Source organism: Elephas maximus, chromosome 22 (genome assembly GCF_024166365.1).
Source record: "Elephas maximus indicus isolate mEleMax1 chromosome 22, mEleMax1 primary haplotype, whole genome shotgun sequence".
In the NCBI taxonomy this organism is placed as follows: domain Eukaryota; kingdom Metazoa; phylum Chordata; class Mammalia; order Proboscidea; family Elephantidae; genus Elephas; species Elephas maximus.
The window spans coordinates 61,762,487-61,787,046 of record NC_064840.1 but is presented as its reverse complement, the minus strand read 5'-3'; the positions used below and the strand labels follow the sequence as shown (position 1 = coordinate 61,787,046).

The following is a 24,560-nucleotide window of genomic DNA, read 5'->3' as shown; positions in this document are numbered from 1 at the left end:
ACAATCCCACCCTAATCCTTTTAACATAAAATTATAATCATAAAATGGAGGACAACAACTCAATACTGGGAAGCAAGGCCTAACCAAGTTGATATACACATTTTTGGGGGGACGAAATTGAATCCATGACAGTTCTATTTGCAGTTGCCATCTTTTTACTTATCTTTATTTGCTTCTCTGTTCATTTACTTGGATGGAATCCTAGAGTGGAATTACTGGGTCAAAGGGTATGAACATTTTTAACACTCTTGTTACCTATAACCTAATTGCTTTCCAGAAAGGATCAAACTCCTCTCCAGGGTATTTAAGAGTCCTAAGAAAAATTTTCAGTACATATTTGTCATGAGCAGCAACCTTTCCTTCTTAGCCCCTCTGGTACTTCTGTCTCTTGTCAGCTGTCGCTTTTATATTATGAGCCTGATAAAGGTGTCAGTTGGCTCAGTTCCTAGGGCAGTTTTGTTCTTGTCTTGAATCTTCTATGGTGGAACCTAAGGACATTGAAATGGGCAGTAAAGGAGATATTGTTGGCAGAGATACTTCAGAGTACCCCTCATCTCATTTGGAGGTAGGTACCCATTGACTCTGCCTTTTATTTGGCTGCTTCTGGTAAGCAGCCAAACACAGGCCAGGAATTTCAGTTTAATTGCCATTTAACCCACTGTCTTAGTTATCTAGTGCTGATATAACAGAAATGCTACAGGTGATGGCTTTAACAAACAGAAGTTTATTCTCTCAATTTAGGAGGCCAGAAGTACGAATTTAGGGTGCCAGCTACAGGGGAAGTCTTTCTCTGTCGGCTCTGAGGGAAGACCCTTATCATCAATCTTCCCCTGAGTCTAGGAGCTTCTCAGTGCAAGGACCCTGAATCCAAAGGATGTGCTCCGCTCCTGGTTTTTCTTGCTTGGGGGTAATGAGGTCCTTCTCCTCTCTGCTCACTTACCTCTTTTATATTTCAAAAGAAATTGACTCAAGATACAGCTTAATCCTGTAGATTGGGTCCTGCCTCATTATCATAACTGCCTCTAATCCTGCCTCATTAACATCATAGAGGTTAGGATTCACAACACATAGGATAATCACATCAGATCACAAAATGGTGGACAGCCACACAATACTGGGAATCATGGCCTAGCCAAGTTGACACACATTTTGGGGGGACACAATTCAATCCATAATGCCCACTTTCTGCTGCTGATCAGCGGGCAACTCCATACAAACTCACTTTTTTCCTCCGAGTTTCACTTTTACCATAAATGAAATATTAATTTACTTTCATTTGCAGCACATACTCAGGAATTTATATTCTACTGAAGAAATACAGATCATACCCAAAGTCCCACTTTTTTATTTTGCTTTTCATCAAAATATAGAGTTATTGTTTGGATTATTTGGGGCCATGTTTTGGCTTAATGAGTACGTGAGAGAGGGAGACAGTGAGTGATTGACTGATTGTGTACACATACATTTGGTTTGCATTTATCGAAGTCCAGCAAGGAAGATGAAGTAGGAAACAAACATGAAAAATGCTCAACCTCACTAGTCATTGTTATGTATTGGAAACTCGCAACAGTTTAAAATAATGAGAATATTCAGTGTTTAATATCAACGGCACTGGGTTTTTTTTTTAATAAGATTATGGTGATGGTAATAATGGTTGCATTGCAGATACAGAAAATATTTTTAGAAAAAAGTAATTTTATAATAGGTCTCAGAATTGTAAAAGATCATAGCCTATGATCTAGTCATATTGTTACTTGAAGTTGATAGTTTCTGTGTAAAGGAAGAAACAAAGATGAAAATGAATTTTAGCATTATTTATAATAGTGAAAAATGAGGTATAACCTGTCTAATCACAGGGGAATGGTTAAGTAAATTGTAGTCAATCCAGTCCAGTCACGTTATGCAACCATTAAAAACAATGATTATAAAGACTACATAAACTCAAACCAAACCCGTTGCCCTCGAGTTGATTCTGACTCATAGTGACCCTATAGGACAGAGTAGAACTGCCTCATAGGGTTTCCAAGGAGCAGCTGGTGGATTCGAACGGCATGCCGATCTTTTGGTTAGCAGCTGTGCTCTTAACCGCTATGCCACCAGGGCTCCTAAAGACAATATAAACAAATAAACAAACAAAAAAAAAACCCATTGCCATCGAGTCGATTCCTACTCGTAGTGACCCTATAGGACAGAGTAGAACTGCTCCATATGGTTTCCAAGGAACGCCTAGTAGATTTGAACTGCTGACCTTTTGGTTAGCAGCAGTAGCTCTTAACCACTACACCACCAGGGTTTCCATAGACTATATCATGGAAAATGTTTATGATAATTTTAAGTTTAAAAAAGGCTGATTATCTAAGTGGACAGGGCATGAAGAAGCAAGCAAAAATGAAAACAGTTGGTTAGGGTGATTTCTTAAAAAAAAAAAAAAAATTTTGTTGTTGTTGAGAGTATACATAGCAAACATACACCAATTCAGCAGTTTCCACATGTACCATTCTCTGACATTGATTACATTCTTTGAGTTGTGCAGCCATTGTCACCTTACTTTTCTGAGTTGTTCCTCCTCCATTCATAAACTCACTGCCCCCTGAGGTCCCTGTCTAATCTTTCAGGTTGCTGTTGTCAATTTGATCCCGTATAGATAGTTCTTAAAAGAGCATAATGCTCAAGGCAGACCTTTTTTTACTAGTTAAGCTAAGCTGTGGTTTTGAGAAGACTTCTAGGGCTATTTTCAGTTTAAGGCTTAAAGATTATTTCAGGGCAATAGTTTTAGGGGCTGGTTAGAGTGATTTTTAAACAGCATTGTTATATTGTGAGTTTTGCACTAGAAACAAAACACTAGGGAGGTTTGGCATGCTCTGGAAAGATACAGTGCTGAGTGGGTTGGACCTAGGTCTCTTCCAGCACAAATACTCTGTGTTCTTTGTCAGCCATGTGTTTTGATGGCTAGGAAGCAGCTTGCCAGATGGTTTCATTATGGTATAGAGCAAAGGTGAAGGAGCTAGTTAGAGGGGTACCCGGTGCTCTAACCCAGCATGAAGGCTTTCCATGTTGCAGCAGGAGAAGAGGGAGTCATTGCGGGGTACGGGGGTGGGGGTGGGGGAGCAGCTCTTGGAACAAACCACCAGATGTGTTATCATTCTCCACCCAATATTTTTACTTTGGGGAACTCAGTTTAAAATAAAATTTAAGGTAACAAGTGATTTTGGGAGGTCAGAAACAAGTTAAAAGTATATAACCTGAGGAGTGTTTGTGAGGGTTGGAAAGGACATATTGGAGTTTTGCCTTGGTCTTGGTAGGGGAATTTTGGGATGATAGCATGTATGGAGGAAACCATGGTGCCATTGTGGTTAAGTGCTATGGCTGCTAACTAAAAGGTCGGCAGTTCGAATCCACCAGGCGCCCCTGGAAACTCCGTGGGGCAGTTCTGCTCTGTCCTGTAGGGTCACTATGAGTTGGAATTGACTTGATGGCAGTGGGTTTGGTTTTTTTTTTTTTTGGTTTAGTGTATATATATATATATATATATATATATGTACACGAATTGCTAGCACCCATGTTTCCTCCTCTCACTCCCCAGTGGTTAGTGGAGGCTGGGTATAGGGTGGCAGAGTTAATTGTATTAGGGGACCTTCCTGTAAAAAAAAGACAAAGAGCCAAGGAAGACTTAGAAGATGATGGTGACATGGTCTAAGAGGCAAGAAGAGGAGCTTTGGGGGGATGGGGTAGCAGGCTCTCTCCTGCCAAGTCTTAGCAGCTCTTTTGACAAGGGGTGTACAGATGAAGATCAGCATAAACTGTCAGAGGATTCAGGCTTGGGACTGAAGGTTTGTGTTTTCTGCACCATCTTTTTGAGTATTTCACTTCTGTGTGGGTCGACTAGTTATAACCACATTTCCGTGTGATGCTCGGCTCTCCTGCGGCTGATCCTTCCTCCCACCTCCCACATTCTTGATGAGCTCTGTGACTCAGCTGCTTCTCAGGACATCTGAACAGCTTTTTTTTTTTTTCCCCTGAGGCTAGAACCATAGTTAGGAGATGTCGTAACCAGAATTCTTACCATTACCTTTCCTTTTGGTACGTGATAGTCTTCTCCCACTCACGGATCTCTGCAAATGGGAAGCCCCCTCAGCAAAGGTATATTTTGGGAAGGGGGTTGTGGAATGTCTTCCAGCCTCTGACTTGAGAAAAAGACAGGCAGTGGTTAATCCTGTAAACTGAAAAGGGAAAATTGGAATGCCAACATTCAGTTATACACCATGCTTACCAACTGGGTCCAAAGGTAGTCAGCTTTGTTATCACAGGACAGTTTATATACTTTCTCTTGGAGCTGCCAGAGGAATAGCCACAATGCTGCAACCCCTGAAAATCTGTCTCTGTACCTGGGCTGGCATCAAGGGAATTCGCCTAGTTTTCTTAGGGGGCAGGTAATCTCCTTCACCCTGCTTAGACAGCTGTGCATCCTTCCTGACCAAGCCTTTCTACATGGAACCCTGCTCCCTCCTGATTCCCTGTGGGGAAGCAGCATCCCTTCTTTAGGATATGAACCCTCCCCCAACCGATGTCAGGCCCATCCATCTCCTCCTATCTCTTCAGTCTGCTGGAAGACTCCTAGCTTCAATTCAGGGGAGAGACTTCAGTTCCTCCTACAGCGTTTGTTCCCAGCTCTTGGCTTGTGCCCATCTCTTTCCCTTTCCGGAACTCAAAATTGCTCCTTTGTGAAACTGGAGCTGGAATAGGAAGCTTAGTTTGGGAAGGTGCCGAGAAACAGGGCATCTGGCTGCAAGTGTACTGGTACCTCTAAGATAAGTGATGCTGCTTTGTGCAGGGTGTTCCGCCCCTCCCCACCCCCACCCATGCCATTGTCCCCCACTTCCGCTATACTGCTACTTCCTTCTCCTCGGCCATCTTTTTCAAACCTCCTCTTTCCACTTTTTTATCCTCTTCTCGCCTCCTCTTTTGCTTTTGGAAAGTCTGGTGGTGTAGTGGTTAAGTACTATGGCTGCTACCCAAGAGGTCAGCAGTTCGAATCTGCCAGGCGCTCGTTGGAAACTCTATGGGGCAGTTCTACTCTGTCCTATAGGGTCACTATGAGCTGGAATCGACTCTACAGCAGTGGGTTTCTTTTGGTTTTGCTCCTTTTGCTTCCCTTTTAGCTCCACTGTTTAGTCTTTCTCTTATTTCTCTGTTGCCTTTATTCTCTGTCCCCTATCATTACCCGGAGAGTAACCATGGGATCTCCTGACTCATCTTTCTCCTGGCTGAGTTGTCTGCCCCAATTGGGATTCTAGACTGGCCTTACCTAGAATCAAGGAATTCATTGATATCCTTCTGTGGAGGGCTCTTTTTTTCTTGGGGTGGCCTCTTAACTCTGCAGGGTACCCTGTAGAGGTGGGAGACAACAGACCACATCATCAATAAAACCCTTAGAATTAGCCTGATCTCATGGGACTGTGTCTCACTGCTCTGTGAGACTTGCCCCCTCTGGGTCTGGGAGACTAGAGGTATGGTATCTCGGTAGCTTACTTGCTACCCTTGTGTTGTGGTGTGGAGAATGGCCTTAAGCCAACTGTCTTGCAACTTGGCTTGACTGTAGAATAAGAAATTGATGGGCTTGGCCCACTGTAACTTTGCTTTGTTGGAGCCAAGCAGAGCCCAGTGGTAGGTGGTATCTGCCCTTGAAAGTCTGAATGTCTTGTGGTGTTTTCTAATTAATGAGCAGTTAATTAATTCTAAATAATTAGATAATCAAGTTGGGTGTATCTGCTTGCTGAAAGGGCGGGGGGTGTGGGTGCGGGGAACAGAGCTTCTGCCCTTTGCTTTGGCTCCTTGGAGAGACCTCAGGAAATGACAAGGAGAAGCGAGGCTGACTTGAAGGTGCTGCTCTTCTCACATTGGCAGAGAGCCTGTTCTGAGTCAGTGAAAGTTGTTCAGGAGCTGGGACTTTCTTCTGGTCCCTCATCCTTTCAGTTACAGGTGGCTTCTGGATAATAGCAAAGTGAGTGGAGTGGTACTAGGGCTAAGGGATGTAGTCCTGCCTCAAGGTTCCAGGAATTCCTTAAATTTAATTCTTTGGCACCTTCATGGGGCCAGAGGGGCTGCCCTTTCTGACTAAATTCCTGGCAGAGTTTCATCCAAGTATTTGAATTGGAGCTTAAATTGTCTTTGAGATAGTTTCTTCATCTATTAAATTGGTTAATGACTCACTTCACAAAGTTTTTGTGAACAGTCTTAGTAATGGTCACTGATTAAAAAAAAAAAAAATTATGAAGTGCTAAATGTGTGCCAAGCACGTAATGCTCACCAAAATCTTATGAGGTGTTGGTACTATTATTTTCCCCATTTTACAGATGCAGAAACTGAGGCACAGAAAGGTTAAATAGTTTGTGGTCACACAATTAGTAAGGGATCAGAACCTGAACCCAGGACACTGATTCAAAGTCTAGGCTTATGTCTTCTACGTATGTAAAGTGCCTGACACTGTGCTTGACATATAGTAGAGCCTCAGTAAAGTTAGTTGACTATGTGTTCATGGATTTTGATGACTACTTGTGGAGTTGATAGAGGTTTCGAGGGTCTGGGTGGGGTGGAATGTTTGGTGCTTAGGAAAGGAAGTTGGTGAGAGCGTGTCTCAGCCCTGCTTCCTGCAGAGGTGAGTCAAGCCAGAGAAGTTCCTCCGGGGCTTGCTTCACCCTCCTTCTTACCAGCACCTCCCTCCTACCATGCAGGGTGATGTGAGCAGAGCCCAGGAATGCCTTATGTGGATCGGCAGAACCGAATCTGTGGGTTTCTGGACATCGAGGAGAATGAGAACAGCGGCAAGTTTCTGCGAAGGTACTTTATTCTGGACACCCAGGCCAACTGCCTTCTCTGGTACATGGACAACCCCCAGGTGAGAGGCTCAGTGGGAAGGTGCAGGGCGGCTGGCTGCCCATCACTGTCTGGGAGGAATGCATACAAGATTAGCCTGAAGGCCTTCGTCTACCATGAACTGCACGTACCTGGTAGTCAGTAAAGAGGGAAAAACCCCACACCACACAAACACACACCACACACACACCCACACTCACAAAGAAAGCCGTCCTAGATCTTAACTGGTGAGAAAGAGGCTCATCTCTCCTGACCTGGGATCTAGTTTTTTTTTTCACACTCAGGAATTCAGCACTTGCAAAAGTCAGGCAGAGGCCAGACAGACTATGTTCAGGTTCCAAGGCATGGTTTGTTTCCTCTCACCTCTTTTGTAGGGCCTTGGCCTGGTAGCCACTCCTGCTCTTCCAGTCTGGGACACCTCCCTAGCAGAGAATGTGACCTGGTTCTCTGAGCCGGACAGCTGTTGGACTTCTTTGGTCTCCAGAATCAGAGAGTCACAGAATCCTGGGTTGGAGGTGACCTTGGAGGTCTTCTAGTTTTGCTTCATTATGCTACAGTTGAGAAAAATTGAGTCTCAGACATTAGAATTGACTTAGGTGACTACTTAGCATTTTGTGAAGGTCAAGCACAAAGGAGGGGGGCCTCCTAAGTTTTATTGCTTTGCCTAGGGGTCCCTGGAGTCATCACTAGTCTGGAAAAAAGTTGCTCTACCCACGATTTAAGATGCATAGTTGGTGCAAACCATTTGTACACAGCCGCTAACCAAAAGGTTGGTGGTTCAAACCCATGCAACAGAACCGTGAAAGAAAAGGCCTGGTGATCTGCTTCTGTTAAGATTACAGCCAAGAAAACATTATGGAGCAGTTCTACTCTGCACGTGTGGGGTCGCTATGAATCGGAATTGACTCGATGACAGCTAACAACAATAATACTCCTGATACGGGATCGCAGGTCTTTTTTTTCTGGCATTGTGTGTACTGCTGGCTCTCTCCATCCCACTTACCTGCAACAATTTGGTAGGATGAGACCCCCTGCAAAGACTCGTGTGGCCCCTGAACAGCAAGATCGTGGGTCATGGCCTTGCTGGTGAGGGGAAGAGATAAGGGCTGGGATCTGGCTCTGGCTCAGAGGTTTGGAGGAGAGGAGAATCTGCGTGTTGGGGGATGGATTTGTACGTTAAGATGTGACTGTGAAAAAAGAGTCGTGTGAGTCTCTAGGTCTTAATTTGGGGACTAATTCTCTAGAGGCATTTGATATTTGTCCTGTGGATTTGATGACTGAGAGAAAAAGCTACAGATGCAGAAAACATACTCAGGAAGTCAGTTGCTGCTAATCACCTTCTCAAGGAAAGATTTAATCCTAAATAGAACTGCGTACCAGGTTTTCCTACCCCACTTTTCAACTCCTGTCACTGATAAACCTTCTGTTGTTTACTTTTCATTGAATTGCTGAGTATTCAGAATGAATCCTTCCCATGGACCCAGTTCTACCCTTGACTTAGCCAGGAGCTCTTGCTCCTTATACAAGTAGCCCCTGACTTTGGACGTATTTGACTTACCATGAACCACGTTTATGATCATCTGTTTTTTTTTTTTTGTACATGTTACGGTTAGTAATACATACTACATACAGTGTTGCAGTGCGTGATATTACCATTCTCAGATGTTCAGCGTTATGGTTTACTCTTCAAAACACTGCTATACAGCAGGCTATGAAAACTTAAAAAAAAAAAAAGTGGTATTCGTCTTATGTCAGAACCGATTTATGACAGAGTAGTCCTGGTAAGTCAGGGACTACCTCTAATGTTTTGGTCTTGGGTTTGCCTTCAGGCCCTATTGTGTTGTTTTCCCAGCCTTTATTGTCCTCAGCTGCCCACAGTTGGGTTTCACCTAAGTTCGTGAGGAAATTTCCATTGTGAAAGGAAGTAGCATTTAAGGTGCCTCATCTCCATTGTAGGAAACCCTGTGACATAGTGGTTAAGTGCTATGGCTGCTAACCAAAGGGCTGGCAGTTTGAATCCACCAGGCGCTCCGTGGAAACTCTATGGGGCAGTTCTACTTTGTCCTACAGGGTCGTTATGAGTCGGAATTGACTCGACAGCACTGGGTTTGTTTTTTTTTTTTTTGTATCTCCATTGTTGGAGGAACTTGAAATTATATCCTTGTTGTCAGTAAACTTGGCTTCTGGCATTTCAGGGATAAGCCCTGAGTGAATTATGGTATCTGGGTCTTTTCATTCCTTTTCCTGTTCTCCCTCTTTGTGTACCTTTTCCTACACACCTGCCAATGGGAACGTGTTTTTGTAGTGATAAACCTGTGTAGCTCCATGCTTCCCTACTATGACTATATCAAAAACCCAAACCCACTGCCGTCGAGTCGATTCCGACTCATAGCAACCCTAAGGACAGAGTAGGACTGCCCCATAGAGTTTCCAAGGAGCGCCTGGCGGATTTGAACTGCTGACCCTTTGGTTCACAGCCGTAGCACTTAACCACTACACCACCAAGGTTTCTATACTTAATCCAAATTCTCTTTCTTGGGGAATCCTGCCCAGTTGTTAGCTACCTCCCCTGAGAGCTGGACCCTCCTTCAGACCCTGACTACAGGCTGAGTGTCTTGCTCTCAGTGACAGATCACCCAGGACCACAGTGACACACACCGTCTGTTGGATCTAGAATGTTGCCAACTGTTAGGATTTCCCTTGTCCTTTCCTGCTTTCTGACTTGGCTGCTGCTTGGTTCTAGAACTTGCACTCAACCTTGATGCTGTGCCTTGGGTTGCCTTACTGGGGTGTCTGAGATCAGCCTCTGCAATGTCCACTCTGCCAGCTGAGTTCTCAGGATGCTCTTTGTGTTAAAGGCTTCTTTGAGTTTGAATTACCAAATACATCTTGTGGCTCCTGCTGGAGATGCATTTTCCTAGGAAGCAGTAGATTTTTAGCTTGCTTGGCATATGCCTAAAGAGGGAGATTCTTTTTTTTTTTTTTTGGCTTTAACAAAGAGCAGTTTATTCTCTCACAGTCCAGTAGGCTAGAAGTCCGAATTCAGGGCGGTGATTCCAGGGGAAGGCTTATTCTCTCTGTCAGCTCTGGAGGAAGGTCCTTGTCATTAGCCTTCCCATGGTCTGGGAGCAACTCAGCACAGGAACCTCAGGTCCAAAGGACGCACTCTGCTCAAAAGGGGGATTCTTGACGTGACATAGCAATAGTTCAAAACATTTTACTTCCGCAGTTACAGAATTAACCCTTCTTGTTAAACACAATGACCAAGCCACCTCTCCAGACTTGAGAATGGATATTTTGGTAAGATGTAAAATGGTTTTAAAACCAAAAACCTGTTGCCATCGAGTCGATTCCGACTCATAGCAACCCTATCGGACAGAGTAGAACTGTCCCATAGGGTTCCCAAGAGGCAGCTAGTGGATTTGAACTGCCGACCTTTTGGTTAGCAGCCAAGCTCTTAACCACTATGCTACCAGGGCTCCAGAATAGTATTAGAAATTAGCTAACATTTATTACTATGTTCTAAGCACTGATCTAAAGACTTTATAGGGTTTTCATTTCATTCTGACAGCAGTCTAATTGGTAGGTATTATTGTCCTCATGGAGCCCTGGTGGTGCAGTGGTTAAGAGCTCGGCTTTTAACCAAAAGTTTGGCAGTTCTAATCCTCCAGCTGCTCCTTGGAAATCCTATGGGGCAGTTCTACTCTGTCCTATAGGATCTCTACGAGTTGTAATTGATGACAACGGGTTTCGTTTTGGGTTTATCATCCTCATTCTAAAGGCGAGGAAAGTAAGGCAGAGAGAAGAAACTTGACCATGGTTACATAACAAAGAAGTGGCAGAGCCAGGGTTCAAACCCAGGCAGTCTGATTCTAGTTCCCCGGCTATCGTTATAGGTAGTGAAAGAGTCCTCATAGGGCTGCTTAGGAGAAAGGAAACCCTTCCAAGGAAGTCTCAGATTAAGAAAAAGAGACCAGAGGGCTCTCAGAGCTGGGAGGTTCTAGAGGGCAGGCAGCTCTTTGCTTGCTTGGCATATGCCTAAAAAGGGCAATTCTTTTTTTGTTTTGGCTTTAACAAGGAGAAGTTTATCCTCTCACAGTCCAGTAGGCTAGAAGTTTGAATTCAGGGCTCCGGCTCCAGGGGAAGGCTTTCTCTCTCTGTCAGCTCTTGTCATCAGTCTTACCTTGGACTGGGAGCATCTCAGCGCAGGAACCTCAGGTCCAAAGGTGGTTTTTCTTTTTGTCCAGTGTCCAGCATTTGATAAATGTGTGTTCACTCAATGAATGAATGAACAAATGAACAAACTAAAGTGGGATAGATGAAGCGTCCGTCAAAAGGGGGACACTTAGAAATTAGGACTGCCTGACACCCCCACCTGGATTGGGAACAGGGCCTAAACTGGAATGAAAACTCTTGCAGAATGGGCCAGAGCTAAGAGTCAGGAGGAGATTGGAGGTGACCTCTAAGAGCAAACCAGGGGTTAGGTCTGTCCCTGTGAAGAGAGGTGTGGGAAGTTGTGTTTGGTCACTGAATGTCTTATTTTTATAGGGAAAAGGAGGTATCTGATATGGTATATTAATAGGCAGAGGATTTTATGAACCCAGGTCTCTTGTCTTTGCCTATTTAAGCTGTATATAGTTGATGCTCATTGCTCATATTTATTACTGTTGCTACAGCTACTATTACAATCATGCACTGCATAACGTCTGTTCGGGCAATGTCCGACCGCATGTACATCCGTGGTCCCGTGATTTCAGAAATCCCAACTGGAGAAGAAGACGTAGCTGACATAACCGAATGTAGCCAGGAGGGAGCTGCCACCTTTGCCCTTGGACCAGTTCATGCTTAGGAAGCCTCCTCTGGGCTTACCTTGAGGTCCTAGACCTCATCCTTAGCGAAATGGGCCTGCAGGGCTGTCTGGGCCTACAAAGGGCCTAACACCTTCCTGCAGGCCCCAGAGCCTCACCTAAAGGCCCAGTCCCTGGGCTCCACTAGCTCAGCACTTGCCCTCATGCCCCAAGGATATAGCCACTGACCTGGGCCTGGACCATGGCAAGCAGAACTCTGGGCCCTCCCTTTCCCTTGGTAAGGAACACATCCACTGTCTCAGAGTTGCCATAAGAAAGTAATACGGTGTTTGCCAAACATCCAAATCATGTTGCATCCTATTTGAATGTATCGTGAATGTTAAGTGAGCATGACTGTGTTACTACTAATTGCAGCTGATATTTACTGAATGGTTACCATATACCAGCCACTGTTAGAAATGCCTTATGTGTATTATCTCATTAAATCCTCTTGGTAACTCTGGTACATCGGGACCATTATCGCTGTCATAGTACAGGTTAAGAAACTAAGGTGCAGAGAAGTTCAGGAACTTCGTTCGAGGTTGCATAGGTGGTAAGTGCAGAGCTGGAGCCAGGCCCGTGTGACTCTGGAGCCTGCATTCTTCACCTTGTCTACATCTTTCTTGCTGCTGATGGTTGTGCTCAGCCCTGTGCACGGTCCTGTAGAGGATGTGGAAAGGGAATTCAATCAGGTCTTTGCCACTGTTTAGTTGAGATGAAAACAACATACATGAAATTATAGTGCTGCTAATCCCTGTTCATCTTCCTAACAACGTAGCTCATCATTAAGTTGAGTGGCTCAGTTGCCAGTGTATTTGTGGGAGGAGGGAGAGTTGGGGTTTTCTCCTGCCATGGCCCATGAGGGAAAGATGGAGGTGGAGTCTCATATGGAAAGTTCTCAGTCCTGGGAGACAAGAGGTCAAGGTTGCAATCCTGACTGTGCCACTAAATTGTTGTATCTCAGATAGTTCCTTTATTCTCTCTGGGTTATGGGCACTCTAGGTGATCCTTAAGGAGCCCTGGTGGCACAGTGGTTATGCATTCTACTGCTAACTGAAAGATCGGTAGTTTGAACCCATGAGCTGCTGCTCCTCGGGTGAAAAGACCTGGTGACCTGCTTCTGTAAAGATTATGGCCTAGGAAAGCCTACAGGGCAGTTCTACCCTATTGCATGGAGTTGCCATGAGTTGGAATCAGCTTGACGGCACACAAGAAGAAGAAGTGATCTTTAACATTACTTTTAGCTCTTCAGTTCCTGAAGGGCTAAGAACAGAGACAGATCCTGGAGTTCAACACCATTATTTAACATGTATTTACTGGACATGTCCTGTATGCCAGACACCAGTCTAGATGCTGAGGCTACAGCAGTGAACAAGATAAAGTCTGCCTTCATGGAGCTTACCCTGTAGATAGGGAGACAGATGATCAAATACAATGTTGTAGGGAGAGTTGTGGGACACCCCTTCATGGAGAAGGTGACATTCAATCCAGATCTTGAAGATGGGTGAGGTAAGGTAATTGTTGCTACAAAGTATCCATGTTTGTAGAGCTCTTTATGGGTCTTGAAGTGTTTTCACTTACAGTCTCTCATTCGATTTGTTATGCGCACTCTGTCATAAGCAGAGATGAAGGGAAGGAGGAAGGCATTCTAAATGAGAAAAACAATAGTGATAATGGGAACACAGGCAGGATCAAGGAGAGAAGGGAAGCTGACCTGGTTAGAGGAGTGTTTAAGGTTGGATTCTTCAGAAGAGGACCCTGAGATGAGGATTCAGGCTCAGACTAGGATTTGTTGGGCAAGTGCTTTATTGAGGGGAGGGAGTGAAACAAGGGTGTGAGCTTAGGCAGAAGTCTTATAAAGGGTAGGTTCCTTGTGGGAACTCTTGAGTAAGTTATACCTCGGAGTTGTCCAAAGGAAGCTGGCGTTCATATTCCCTCACTGACCAGTCACAGGTTCCAGCTCTACAGATGTGGGCAGAACAGCTCCAGTTGCCTGAAGGTTACACTCTGAAGAAGAGCTGCAGATGCTGGCCATTGAAAACACACCAAGATGGCAAAAAGATTGTCTGAGGGGGCCGGGGAGGGCAGTGACAGTGTCTGCCACCAGGACATACAGTGGGTGCTGTTAGGGATCAGAAGGCAGCATGGGTCAGGTACAGCCTTGAAGGTCATGAAGGGACAGAATTTGGAATCGATGTGGTAAAAAAGTAGGGAGTCAAGCTTCTTGAACACAGGCAGTGGTGACATTAAATGAATATAGTATGAAACCCATTAGCTAAAAAGGACCCCTATAAATAGAAAGTTTCAGTATTGTTGATTAAGACCACTGATTTGGCAAATGAATTCAAAAATCAATCTGATGCTGATATCAAGCAAACAACTCTTAAATAGAAACAAACACTGACTGGATTTTCCTTAAAATATTGCTCCAATATATGGCACTAGCAATTACTTTAATTTAATGTTGGCCCCCATCATGATAGAAGAGATGAAATTCCTTAATTAGGGCAGCTCTACTTTATTACAGTGACCTACAGAGTCACGTACTACCTTTTAGTTGCATGGCAACACTTAATGTTCCAACCTTCGAATGCCCACATGGCTAACCAATTGCAAGAGAGAATTATATGGCCCTGAACAAAATATAAACAGAAGCATAAAAACAATATTGCATGAGATTATTCTTCTTGTCAAATTTATTTCCTCTGTTTTTCTGAAAAATACTTAGATGCTCTTACTCTCCAAAGGTCATAATGTGAATTCTGGATCATCAAAATATCTAAAAGGGTTGAGTGCATCTCTCCTGATAACTCAGCTCCAACGGTTGAAAGCAATTCTTTCACTGATAGGGGCAAAGAGCGTAGCAGTGTTGACAACAGAATGGATATTTGCGTGTATTTTAGTAGAAAGAAGACAGAAGCGTGGTCGGAAATTATACTAACGTATAGCATATAATGGACAATACTGTTGTCTTAAAGGTTAGGTGAAAACTGGTGTTAATTTAAATTACATTTTCTGTTTTAGAAACTTCTCTTAGCAAAATTTGCTGAAGTTTCCAATATTTAGATTTTTGCACCATCTGTTTTAACATGTTAAAATGCTAAAAGCCAATAAGATAACTTTCTGTGAATAATAGGCAATACATGTACATGGTACAAAATTAAAAATGTAGGAGAGTATATATAGTGTGGCAGGTGTCTCCCGTCTCCCCAGTTTCCATCCTCAGAGACAACCAATATCACCAGTTTCTTATGTAATCATTTTCTGTATATACAAGTGTTAGGATATTCAGCAATTGTTTAGGCAAAGAGTTTTTTTTTTTTTTTTTGGACAGTGTTGTAAAACAAGCTATTTAGTAGGGTCAATGTTTTGCAGATTTTTGCATGTGGGAGTAGAGGAGTAGGGGGGAGGAGGAGGTCCTCACGGCAGTGAGTTTCCAGGGGGAGCCGTCAGAAGCTCTGAAGAGGGCAAGGGATCCAGTGTTCAGCCACAGGAGATTGAGTGGGAACATGTTTGAGAGGCTCAGGATATCAGGGTGGCCCATAGTCATCATTGATTGGCTCATGAAGTGTCTCCATCAACCTATTGATTTACTTCTTGGGGGATTACAAGTCAGACAAGGTCATCAGCTTCCATGAGGGGTGAGGGAGGCAGGGCTGGCGGGTGCCTAGTGAGAGCTCACAGCACCGCAGAACTTTTCTTGGCTGGGCAGACCACATCTTCCTTCTCGGTGCTGGGAACCAGCTACTGGTGAGTCAGCTGCCACTCCTGGTGGCCTCGTGTGTCAGAGTAGAACTGTGCTCCCTAGGGATTTCTTCTTTTTTTTTGAATAATATTTTATTGTGTTTAGGTGAAAGTTTACCCAGCAAATTAGATTCCCATTTAACAATTTTTATACAAATTGTTCTGTGACATTGGTTATAATTTTCCCAATGTGTCAGTCTTCTCATTATTTCCATCCCATTTGTCCTCTTTCCACTGATCTAGCTTCCCTTCCCCTCTTGGCAAAGAGTTTATAATTCACAAATCTGTATAATAATTGATACACTAACTACCCACATAGACACATGATTTCAGGGGTTGAGTGGAGCTGACTGACTTGCTTTTGTCCATGTTGCATTAGAGTATGAATACAGAATCCTCTGGGGAAAAAAATCCCCAAAGAAAATATCAAGTGACTGATTAGTACTTTTACTAAATGCAGATTCTGCTAAGGATAAAATTATTTAAAGTTTTAAAAATTAAAACGATGCATGAGCTTTTTGAGAGTTAACATAAATTACTGTAAGTGCCATTTTGTTTTATGTGTTTTCTCTAGTAGTTTTATTTTTTAAACAACTCTTGTCTTTATAACAGTATATACTTTTTCTGAATTAAAAACCATTAAACGCTGTTCAAGAAGCACTTGGGGACAGTAGGGAGCCCTGCTGGTGCAGTGGTTAAAGGGGGAGCTATGGCGACCTATGGCTGCTAATCAAAAGGTCGGCAGTTTTGAATCCACCAGCCTCCTTGGAAACCCTATGGAGCAGTTCTACTCTGTCCTATAGGGTCACTATGAGTCGGAATCAACTCCATGGCAGTGGGTTTGGTTTTTGATTTTGGGGACAGTAGTGCTTAATAGTTAGTACTAAAACTACTTACCATTAAAGTCCAAGCAGCTAAAGAAATAGAAGCAAAGCAAACCCGTTGCCATCAAGTCGATTTCGACTCATAGCGACCCTGTAGGACAGAGTAGCCTGCCCCATAGGGTTTCCGGGGAGCCGCTGGTGGATTCGAATCGCTGACCTTTTGGTTAGCAGCCATAGCTCTTAACCACTGCTCCGCCTGTGGAGCCTCTGATGACTGTTCTAGGCTTTCTTAACATTTGTCTTTGGTTATATTTTTGCTTTAGATTTTAGTAAAAGCTTTAGATTTTAATTTTCAACATTTGTTTAATATATTACATCAGTATATTTATATACAAATGTATATTATATACAAAAGAATGTCATTTTATTATTATTAACATAATGTCTCTAAGGCAAAGCAGATGTCTAGGGTGGTGGTGGGTGGGAATGAAGAAGGAGGCAGAAATTTAAAGGCCACTATGAAAGGAACTCTGGTGGAGCATTAATTAAGTGCTTGGCTGTGAACCAAAAGGTTGGCGGTTCAAACCCACCCAGTGGCTTCACAGCAGAAGGATTTGGTGCTCTGCTTCCGGAAAGATGGCAGCCTTGGAGACCGGATGGAGCAGTTCTACTCTTTAACATGGGGTTGTTATGAGTTGAAAATCAACTCGATGGCACCTAACAACACAATGAAAGGGAGAGGAATCCCTCGGTGGTGCAAACGGTTAATGTGCTTGGCTGCTAACCGAAAGGTCAGAGGTTCAAGTCCACCCAGAGGCACCTCAGAAGAAAGAGCTGGTGATCTACTTCTGGAAAATCAGCCATGGAAAACCCTGTGAGGAGACCCTGGGTGGCACAAATGGCTAAGTGCTCAGCTACTAACTGAAAATTGGTCGTTTGAATCCACCCAGCAGCGCCGTGAAAGAAAGGGTGGCGATCTACTTCTGAAAGATCATACAAAACCCTGAAAGAAAGAAAGAAAACCCTGTGGAAAACAGTTCTACTCTGACACACGTGGGGTCTCCATGAGTGGGAATTAACTTGATGGCAATTGGTTTTTAGGAAGGAAGAAAATGACAGGCTTGGCGACTGACTGAAGTAAAATAGCTAAAAGTTCAGTAAGTTGACTGGGGAGAGAATGTGGGGCCACTGACAGAGATGGGAGTTGGGAGGGGAGCCAGTCAGTGGTGGAGAGGAAATGACATACTGAGTTTGAGGCAAATGTGCAGGAGGCTGAGTGGAAGAAAGGAGAAAAGGAATGGCTTATTGAATTTAAGGCTTTAGAGCATTCAGGTGGCCAAGAGTTGCTAGGTTATTGGAGTCTTGAGACCTGAAGATATCCAGGAGATGGTGTAGAACCTTTGACTGTGTCTTTAGGTCACTATCACCAGGGTTGGAAGAAGGGAAGTAAAGGAGCTGGGAGTGTTGGCTATGTCTTGAAGCCCATCCTGGCTGAAGCAGGTGGTGGCGTATGTCAACTAGAAACAGACATCCAGATAATAAAATGAAAACAGTAAAAGAACACAGCAGTTTGTGACATAGAATTGACTTCTCATTAAGGGAAAGATTAAATACATATTTGGAACTGGAGAATGGGGAGAGTGGTCATGGCCTTTCACGATTCCTCAGGTTAGTGTCAGGAAGTAGAACTACAGGGTGGTGGGAGGAGATGTGTTTGACACCAGAGCAGTGAGTGAAGCCCCTGCTCAGGTCACCTGGGAATAAGCTGGTTACTTCTCTCTTGGCTATTCTCTCATGCCAGGGGGAGAGTTTTGGAATGTGGGCCAAAGGGACTTATGCTCCTCCCCTCCATTCCCATTTCGCAGCTCTTTAGGTAGGTAAGCCCTTTCCTGAGAATCGCTTTGGCTGTGGCTTTTGCAGTTTTTGTGGTTTCAGCTCATGGGCAGCCATGTTGGTCCATGTCCTCCCTATGGGGTTTCCATGTATATTCTCTTCTCTCCTTCCTCTATTTGTTAACTAAGCTAGCTTTTTTAATCCGCCTCCATGTCTTCTAGGCATCCTGGGGGTATATACGAGAAGATAAGAAGGCAACAGCATCTGTCCTTTCCCTATTCCAATCTCTGAATCCCTGGTCACTTGAGGTTTGGCACCGAAAAGCCAGTTTGACTAGTTTCTGCCCTGCCCAGCTTGGGCAACCATATGGAGGCTCTTTTGGTATAAGCCTGCTGGTCCTGCTCCTGTATTTACCTTTCATTGATAATCAACTCTTAAATAATGAGCAGGTTCTTGTACCTTTGAAAGATTGTCTCACGGGAGGTGGCATAGTAGAAAGGAAACTGCATGGGATTTAGGAGTCAGAAAGGCTTGGGACTGAATACTGGCCTAACTACTTACTACTCATGTGACCTGCTCAATCCTTAGTTTCTTCATCTGTAAAATGGGATTGTTAGGATTAAGTGACAATGTGAGAAATTTTCTAGCAGCATGCCTGGCACATAATAGGCTTTAAACATATGTCAATTGTCATCTATCTCAAGTTGTGCTTTACTAAAGCACTGGGCTGGTAGTTAGGAGTTATGAACTCTGTCTTTATTCGGGCGCCTTGGGGCAGTCATTTCCCCTGATTGAGCCTCGGAGGACTCGTGGTGAATAAGGAAGCTACAATACAACCTGTGAGGCATCTTTTAGTGCTGACATCCTGTGAATTATGAATCTCTGGTTAGGTATCCTGGTGGTTTCTGTGTTCATTGGTATTCTCACTAGAAGACGAAAAGGGAGCAGAAGACACATGGTAAGTTTTTCTACTTCAACAAGATATAATGTTGCTTTTAGATAAAGGCTTCACAGGGAGGTGTGTTACATCTGTGTTTGGCCATCTCAGTTTCTTCCTTGGTGATGGAGATGAACAAGCCTTTCTACACATGGTGAAGGCCGTCTCCTTCAACGTCCTCAGTGGAAAGAAGAGGACTTGAGCAGAAAGCAAGGCAGAGTCTTCATAAAAACATCAGTCATTTAACAAGAACCTACTGTGTGCCCTACATTGTTCCAGAAAAATTAGAAGTCCAGGAAATGTACAGTTTGCTCTGGGCTTACAGACATCCTCATTCATGACTTGCTGTCAGCCGTGCATGGCACAGAATTGTCCTCTCCCAAGCCACTGCCTTCCTCTTCTCTTCCTCCTCCCTATTTACTGCTGGTACAGCCACCAGGGTTACTCTGGCTGCTGCTGTCTGGGCGTGGCCCTTTCTGCCACTAGGTGCCGTGTCAACACTGCTGTGTCAACAGGACCAGTCAACGTTTACAACAGTGGTCCTCAAAACAGTGGAACCACGTGGGAGCTTAGAAAAAGTACAAATGCATTGGCTCTATCTCAGATCAATGAAAACTCTGAGGATGAAGGATGGATATTAGTTTGTTTAAAAATCTCCTCAGGTGATTCACGTACACGGCCCCTCCAGAACTTCATTCCCATCAACCTCTTCCTCTACTCTCCGTCGGCTCAGATGCTTTCATCGTAGGTGCTTCCTGTCCCCTTTCCCAGCCTATTCCTTACCTTTCTCTCTCTAAATCCTTGACCCCATTTTAGTTGGGACTCATTCCTTTCATGCCCCCTCCACCCTGATTCCTGTCCCACCCTGCCCCTGTCCCAGGCCATGGGAACTGCTAACTCAAGTGGCACATGGCTCAGGCATTAGAGAGAGACCCATTCTTAGCACCCAAGTTCAAACATGTCTTCCCAAAGGAGCATCGTTTCTCAGTGGTGGATAGAAGCTGTGTAGGTTTTCTGGTACATTATGAGCTTAGCAGATTTTTATGGACTGGCTTGGAAACTTAACCACCATGCAGATAATGTTTTCATGTAAAAATTGAGGAGTCTGCTGTATAAAGCAGTGCAATTCTATTCATGTTCTCAGTGTGCTTAGGATCTAGTTCGAGAGAAGAGACTTATACCCATGGAAAAATATACTCCAGGACAGAATCCAGGGCTAAGTTTTGTCCTACAGACCAATGGGTCTCAAACTTGGGCATATTTAAGGATCACTTGGGAGCATTTAAAAAATATGCGTGCTCTGACCGCATCCCACTTGATTCTGGTTCAGTGTTCTTGAGGTGAGGCTTGAGCCTGGGCTTTTTAAACAAGATCCCTGGGAGGTGCTGATGCACACCAAACTGGAGAAGATTCGTGAACACAAAATCAGAGACATGGGAGGTCAGTGCAGGCTGGAGTAGGTGGAACACGGTCCTGAGTGTCACCTTTGTCCTAGAGGAGACAGTGCCGTGATCAGGAAAGGCAGATGTGTTGGACGCCTCTTCCCCAACTCTGACATCCTGCCTCTCCCTAGGTGCTGTTTCTTGATGTTCCTGCCTAGACATCTGGCTGCCTTGGCCCTTGGCTCAGGCATGTTGGCACATTCCTCCTTGATCAGGAAGTGTCTGCCTGGGGCTGCCAGTGTGCCATCCAGGCAGTGGGCTGCCACCATTAATCTCCTAGGTCCAGTAATTAGAGTGGACGTGGAGCCATCACTTTGGATCAAGTCTCAGGGATCCTGGAGCTGTTTGCTCCTGTGTCATGCATTTCCCTTCGAGTGGGGAGGAAGGTGGCAAGGGAGTGCCTTTTTAGACGATCCATCCATCGTCATGTTTTCCTGGCTTCTTATGGTCGAGAGGAGGTACATATTAGCCTAAGAGCAGATTGTGGGTGGGGCGTGGGTGAGGGGGGTAAGGACTCCACACACTCCCCTGGGGTAACTGGGCCTGGAGAACTGCTGCTGTGTTTTGTTCTCTGAACTAGGAGAGCTTGAAGGGAGGCAGGGGACTGAGGGTGGAGCAGCCCCCGGGGTGGAGAGGATGAAGTAGTTGAAATCTGATCGCTCGTATCTGTCATTACATGTGGGTTAGTGTCAAAACAGCTCCCCAAATCCCACTACATCACTCATAATTCCAGATAGGACTCTGGAGGCCTTTGGGCTGTGGTTTGGAGTGAGGAGAGTCAGTTGTGCAACAGCAGCCCTGAGACTTGGCATTTGCATCTTGTAATTAGTGTAGTAGGAGGGAGACAGACTAGCATATAGCCATATGCTAGGCTCTGTCTCTGTTTCCGTGTAATTCTCGCAACAATTCTGTGAAATAGGGCTTATTATCCCCGTTTTATAGGCAAAGAAACTTGCTTACGGTCGTAGAGTGATTGATGTCATAGCGAGACTTCCAGCAGCTCAGGCTTTCTAAATTACACCATGCTGGTCGCATCCAGAGCCTTGACGCTGAAGCCAGGAGACCCAGCTGAGCTGTAGTTCAGGCTCTGCCGCCTACTGTTTGCCTTTGGATAGGTCCCCTCACTCATCAGTCACTTTCCTTAACTGCAAAACAAGGTGGGGGGTGCAAAACAAGGTGAGGGGCGGAGCAGGCAGATGCTCAGCCTCCAGCAGAGGCCTGTGGCTCCATTTGTCCCTGGGGCGCTTGGCTGCAACCTGGGTGTAAGGACTTGCCCTGCTTTTAGCCGTCTAAGTGTGCAGGCAGAGCTGAGTCTTTGCCCAAGATGGTTAGCTTTCCCCTCTAGGGCAGTGTCAGTCTGGGGAGCTGTGGCTCCTTTTTGAACTCAGATTTAGGGGCTATAAGGCATCTCTCTCTTCTACCCAATACAAGTTTCCTAAAACAAAACATAAAAAAGCAACTTATTCTGTAGTCTCAACTATGTAGTTAAAAAAACCTGTAAATCAGAGCATCCTGTTTGAAATGCTGATGTGGCTACTCAAAGGCAGTTTTTTTTAGATGGATCCCCTTATTTGCAAAGGGAGGGAGGTGGAGTATATGGTCCTAGATGTATCACTGAGATTCTAGGTTTTCAGAATCCCTTTATATGGTGTTATTCCCATCCAGAGAATTTCACACATTTAATTAGCTTCAGGTTGATGTATGTTAATTTAGATAATTATGGCTAGAAGGACTCTTCCCTGTCATCTAAGAAATTTCTTAAGGGGATTCGCCTGGGATGACAGGCCACTGAGACACACTGGTACCAATGAGAACTTTCATTGTTAATCTTTTGAGATATTTACTAAGTTTCCAACTTTCACCTCCATTTATTGCTCTGAGATGACCCCAGGTGATGCAGTCTTCAAAGGTTATTCTTAGAGGCTTATTGCAACCATTTAAGAGGTCACCAGAGATTCTTGGAGTGAATTTTCCAAGCGATAAATGAGAAACGCCAAGGCTGTAACTTCTAATTTTGGCCGTTTCTTTGGTTTGTTATCCTCCCTGTGTCTGTTACTGCTTTATCTCTGACGATGGAAAAATTAGAAACCCAAAGAGGTTATGCCGGGGTAGAGGCTATTGCCAGACATGGTGCCTCTGAGTTCCTTGCTGCTTTCGTTGTTGTTGTCAGTTGCCATCGAGTCGATTTCAACTCATGGCAATTCCATGTGTGCAGAGTAGAACTGCTCCATTGGGTTTTTAAGACTGTGACATGTCAGAAGCAGGTCACCAGGCCCGTCCTCCGAACGCCTCCGGTGGGTTTGAATGGCTAACTTTTCAGTTGGTAGTCAAGTGCGTAACCATTTGTGCCACTGGTACATCACATGTAATGTCCTATCATGTATAAGCATCACTTCATTTGCTACTCATAACAGTTCTGTGAGGTGGGCTGAAGAGTTATATTTTTTATTTGTTTTGTGTGAATTTATACCCTATTTGTTATGAAAATAATTTGAAAAGTCATAAAACAGGAAAAAAAATACTAGCTAACACTTGTTGCGTGTCTCCTATATACCAGGGACTGTTCCAAGTACTCTTAAATGTATTAACTCATCCTTACAACTGCCTTATAAAAAAAAAATTAAATTTATTTATTTATTATTATTTTTTTTATAAAGGTAGGTATTATTATTATTCCTACTTTTAGAAGAAAAAACTGAGGCTCAGAGAGGTTAAGGACTTGCTCACTGTCAAGTGGTGGAGTACACACTTTTAACCACAGAACTAGAGTATCTCTGTATAGTAATAAAGCCAGGGGTAACGTTAATGTACAGGTATGCATACCATAAAAATCCTGTGGCAGGAATTGTTACCACCATCTTATAGGTGAGGAAAGGGAGCTACAGAGTGGTTAAGTGACTTGCTCAAGGTTGCAGAGCCTATAAGTGGCCTCAGCAGAACTAGAATCTTGGTCTTCTGTTTCGTAGTGCTGTTTCCACTTCCTCACATAACGTTCTTCTTAAAAGAAAAATATATGTCTTTCAGAACCTGGCAGTTGGGGCAGGAGCCGTTGGATCTTTGCAGCTGACCTACATCTCGAAGGTAATGTTAGCCTGGAGCTCCAGGAATTCATGTTCTCTAAGTAGGTTTAGTATCTAAACAGGGAGCAGTGTCAAATCCTTTGGGTGTTAGCATTTGGGAACGTTGCATGGACGTTGAAGTGCTCTCCTTTCTTCAAGTATTGCCTGTGGTAGCTTTGCTGCTGACCAGGGGCGGTTGTAATGATGATTTGCAAATTCTTAGAGGGTGGGGCATCTTTACTCTTTAGGCCCATCAGTCAGCAATGCTCCTAGCTCCCAGTAAAGGAGATATAGGTGGTGGTTCAGCTGGGGGAAGGACCTTTTTGTAGTTGGGACAAAAAAGAACACAAAAACAAAAGAAATCTCCAAACTGTAAAGAATTCTCTCAAAGGGTAACAAATTTAAACAGGAGCAGCTCCGAAAGAGTTGGGGCTTCACTGGAATTTTATCAGTCACCTGGACAGCATTACTGCGGAAGGAAGGCTAAGAATACCCAGAGAAGGTGCTCCTATGTGCCAGGAAAACATTCAGCAGTCAGATAACTGCCTGAGAGGCTGGCTGGCAGGCTGACCAGCCATCATCTATCAGTCCCTCTTCAGTGTGGAGACCTGGGGGTAGGGGTTAGTTAGTGGTGCCCACGAGTAGCTGCTGAATTCAGCTTTTTCAGGAGGCCCTCCCTGGAGTCAGCACCCGTGTTGACCTGTGATGCCGCGGTGATGAAAAGGCCGGAGACGTAGAGCCTCCCCAGAAAGAGGAACTCTTTGTACAGTGAGGAGAGCCAGGTGGCTCCCAGCCAGCACTGAACTTCCGGAACTCCTGCTCCCACCACACACCCCACACTTCAGGCCTCTTGGGGGCCTCTGCTTCCCTGTCCACCCTCTCTCATCTTCAGCGGGTTGAGACCTGGGAGATCCCTGAGCTGAATGTCTCCTGACTCGTTTTTATAGCAAGCTTTGGGAATCTTTGTGTTTGGCCCGCAATCTTAGCTGGTCTGGGAGCTG

General features: G+C 44.4%; 1 protein-coding gene across 7 annotated transcripts in view; it reads left to right on the top strand.

Moving 5' to 3' along the window:
• Positions 1 to 24,560, top strand: part of PLEKHA2 (pleckstrin homology domain containing A2) — an 84,722-nt gene that overhangs the window by 23,530 nt on the left and 36,632 nt on the right. For 5 of the 7 annotated variants that reach the window (XM_049865380.1, XM_049865384.1, XM_049865379.1 and 2 more), the window contains 3 exons: positions 6,732 to 6,895; positions 7,248 to 7,400; positions 23,525 to 23,581. In XM_049865380.1, the coding sequence (XP_049721337.1) occupies positions 6,755 to 6,895; positions 7,248 to 7,400; positions 23,525 to 23,581 (351 nt within the window). In that variant the 5' untranslated portion in view covers positions 6,732 to 6,754. The remainder of the gene's footprint in view (positions 1 to 6,731; positions 6,896 to 7,247; positions 7,401 to 23,524; positions 23,582 to 24,560) is intronic. The other 2 variants (XM_049865382.1, XM_049865385.1) reach the window with 2 other exon arrangements.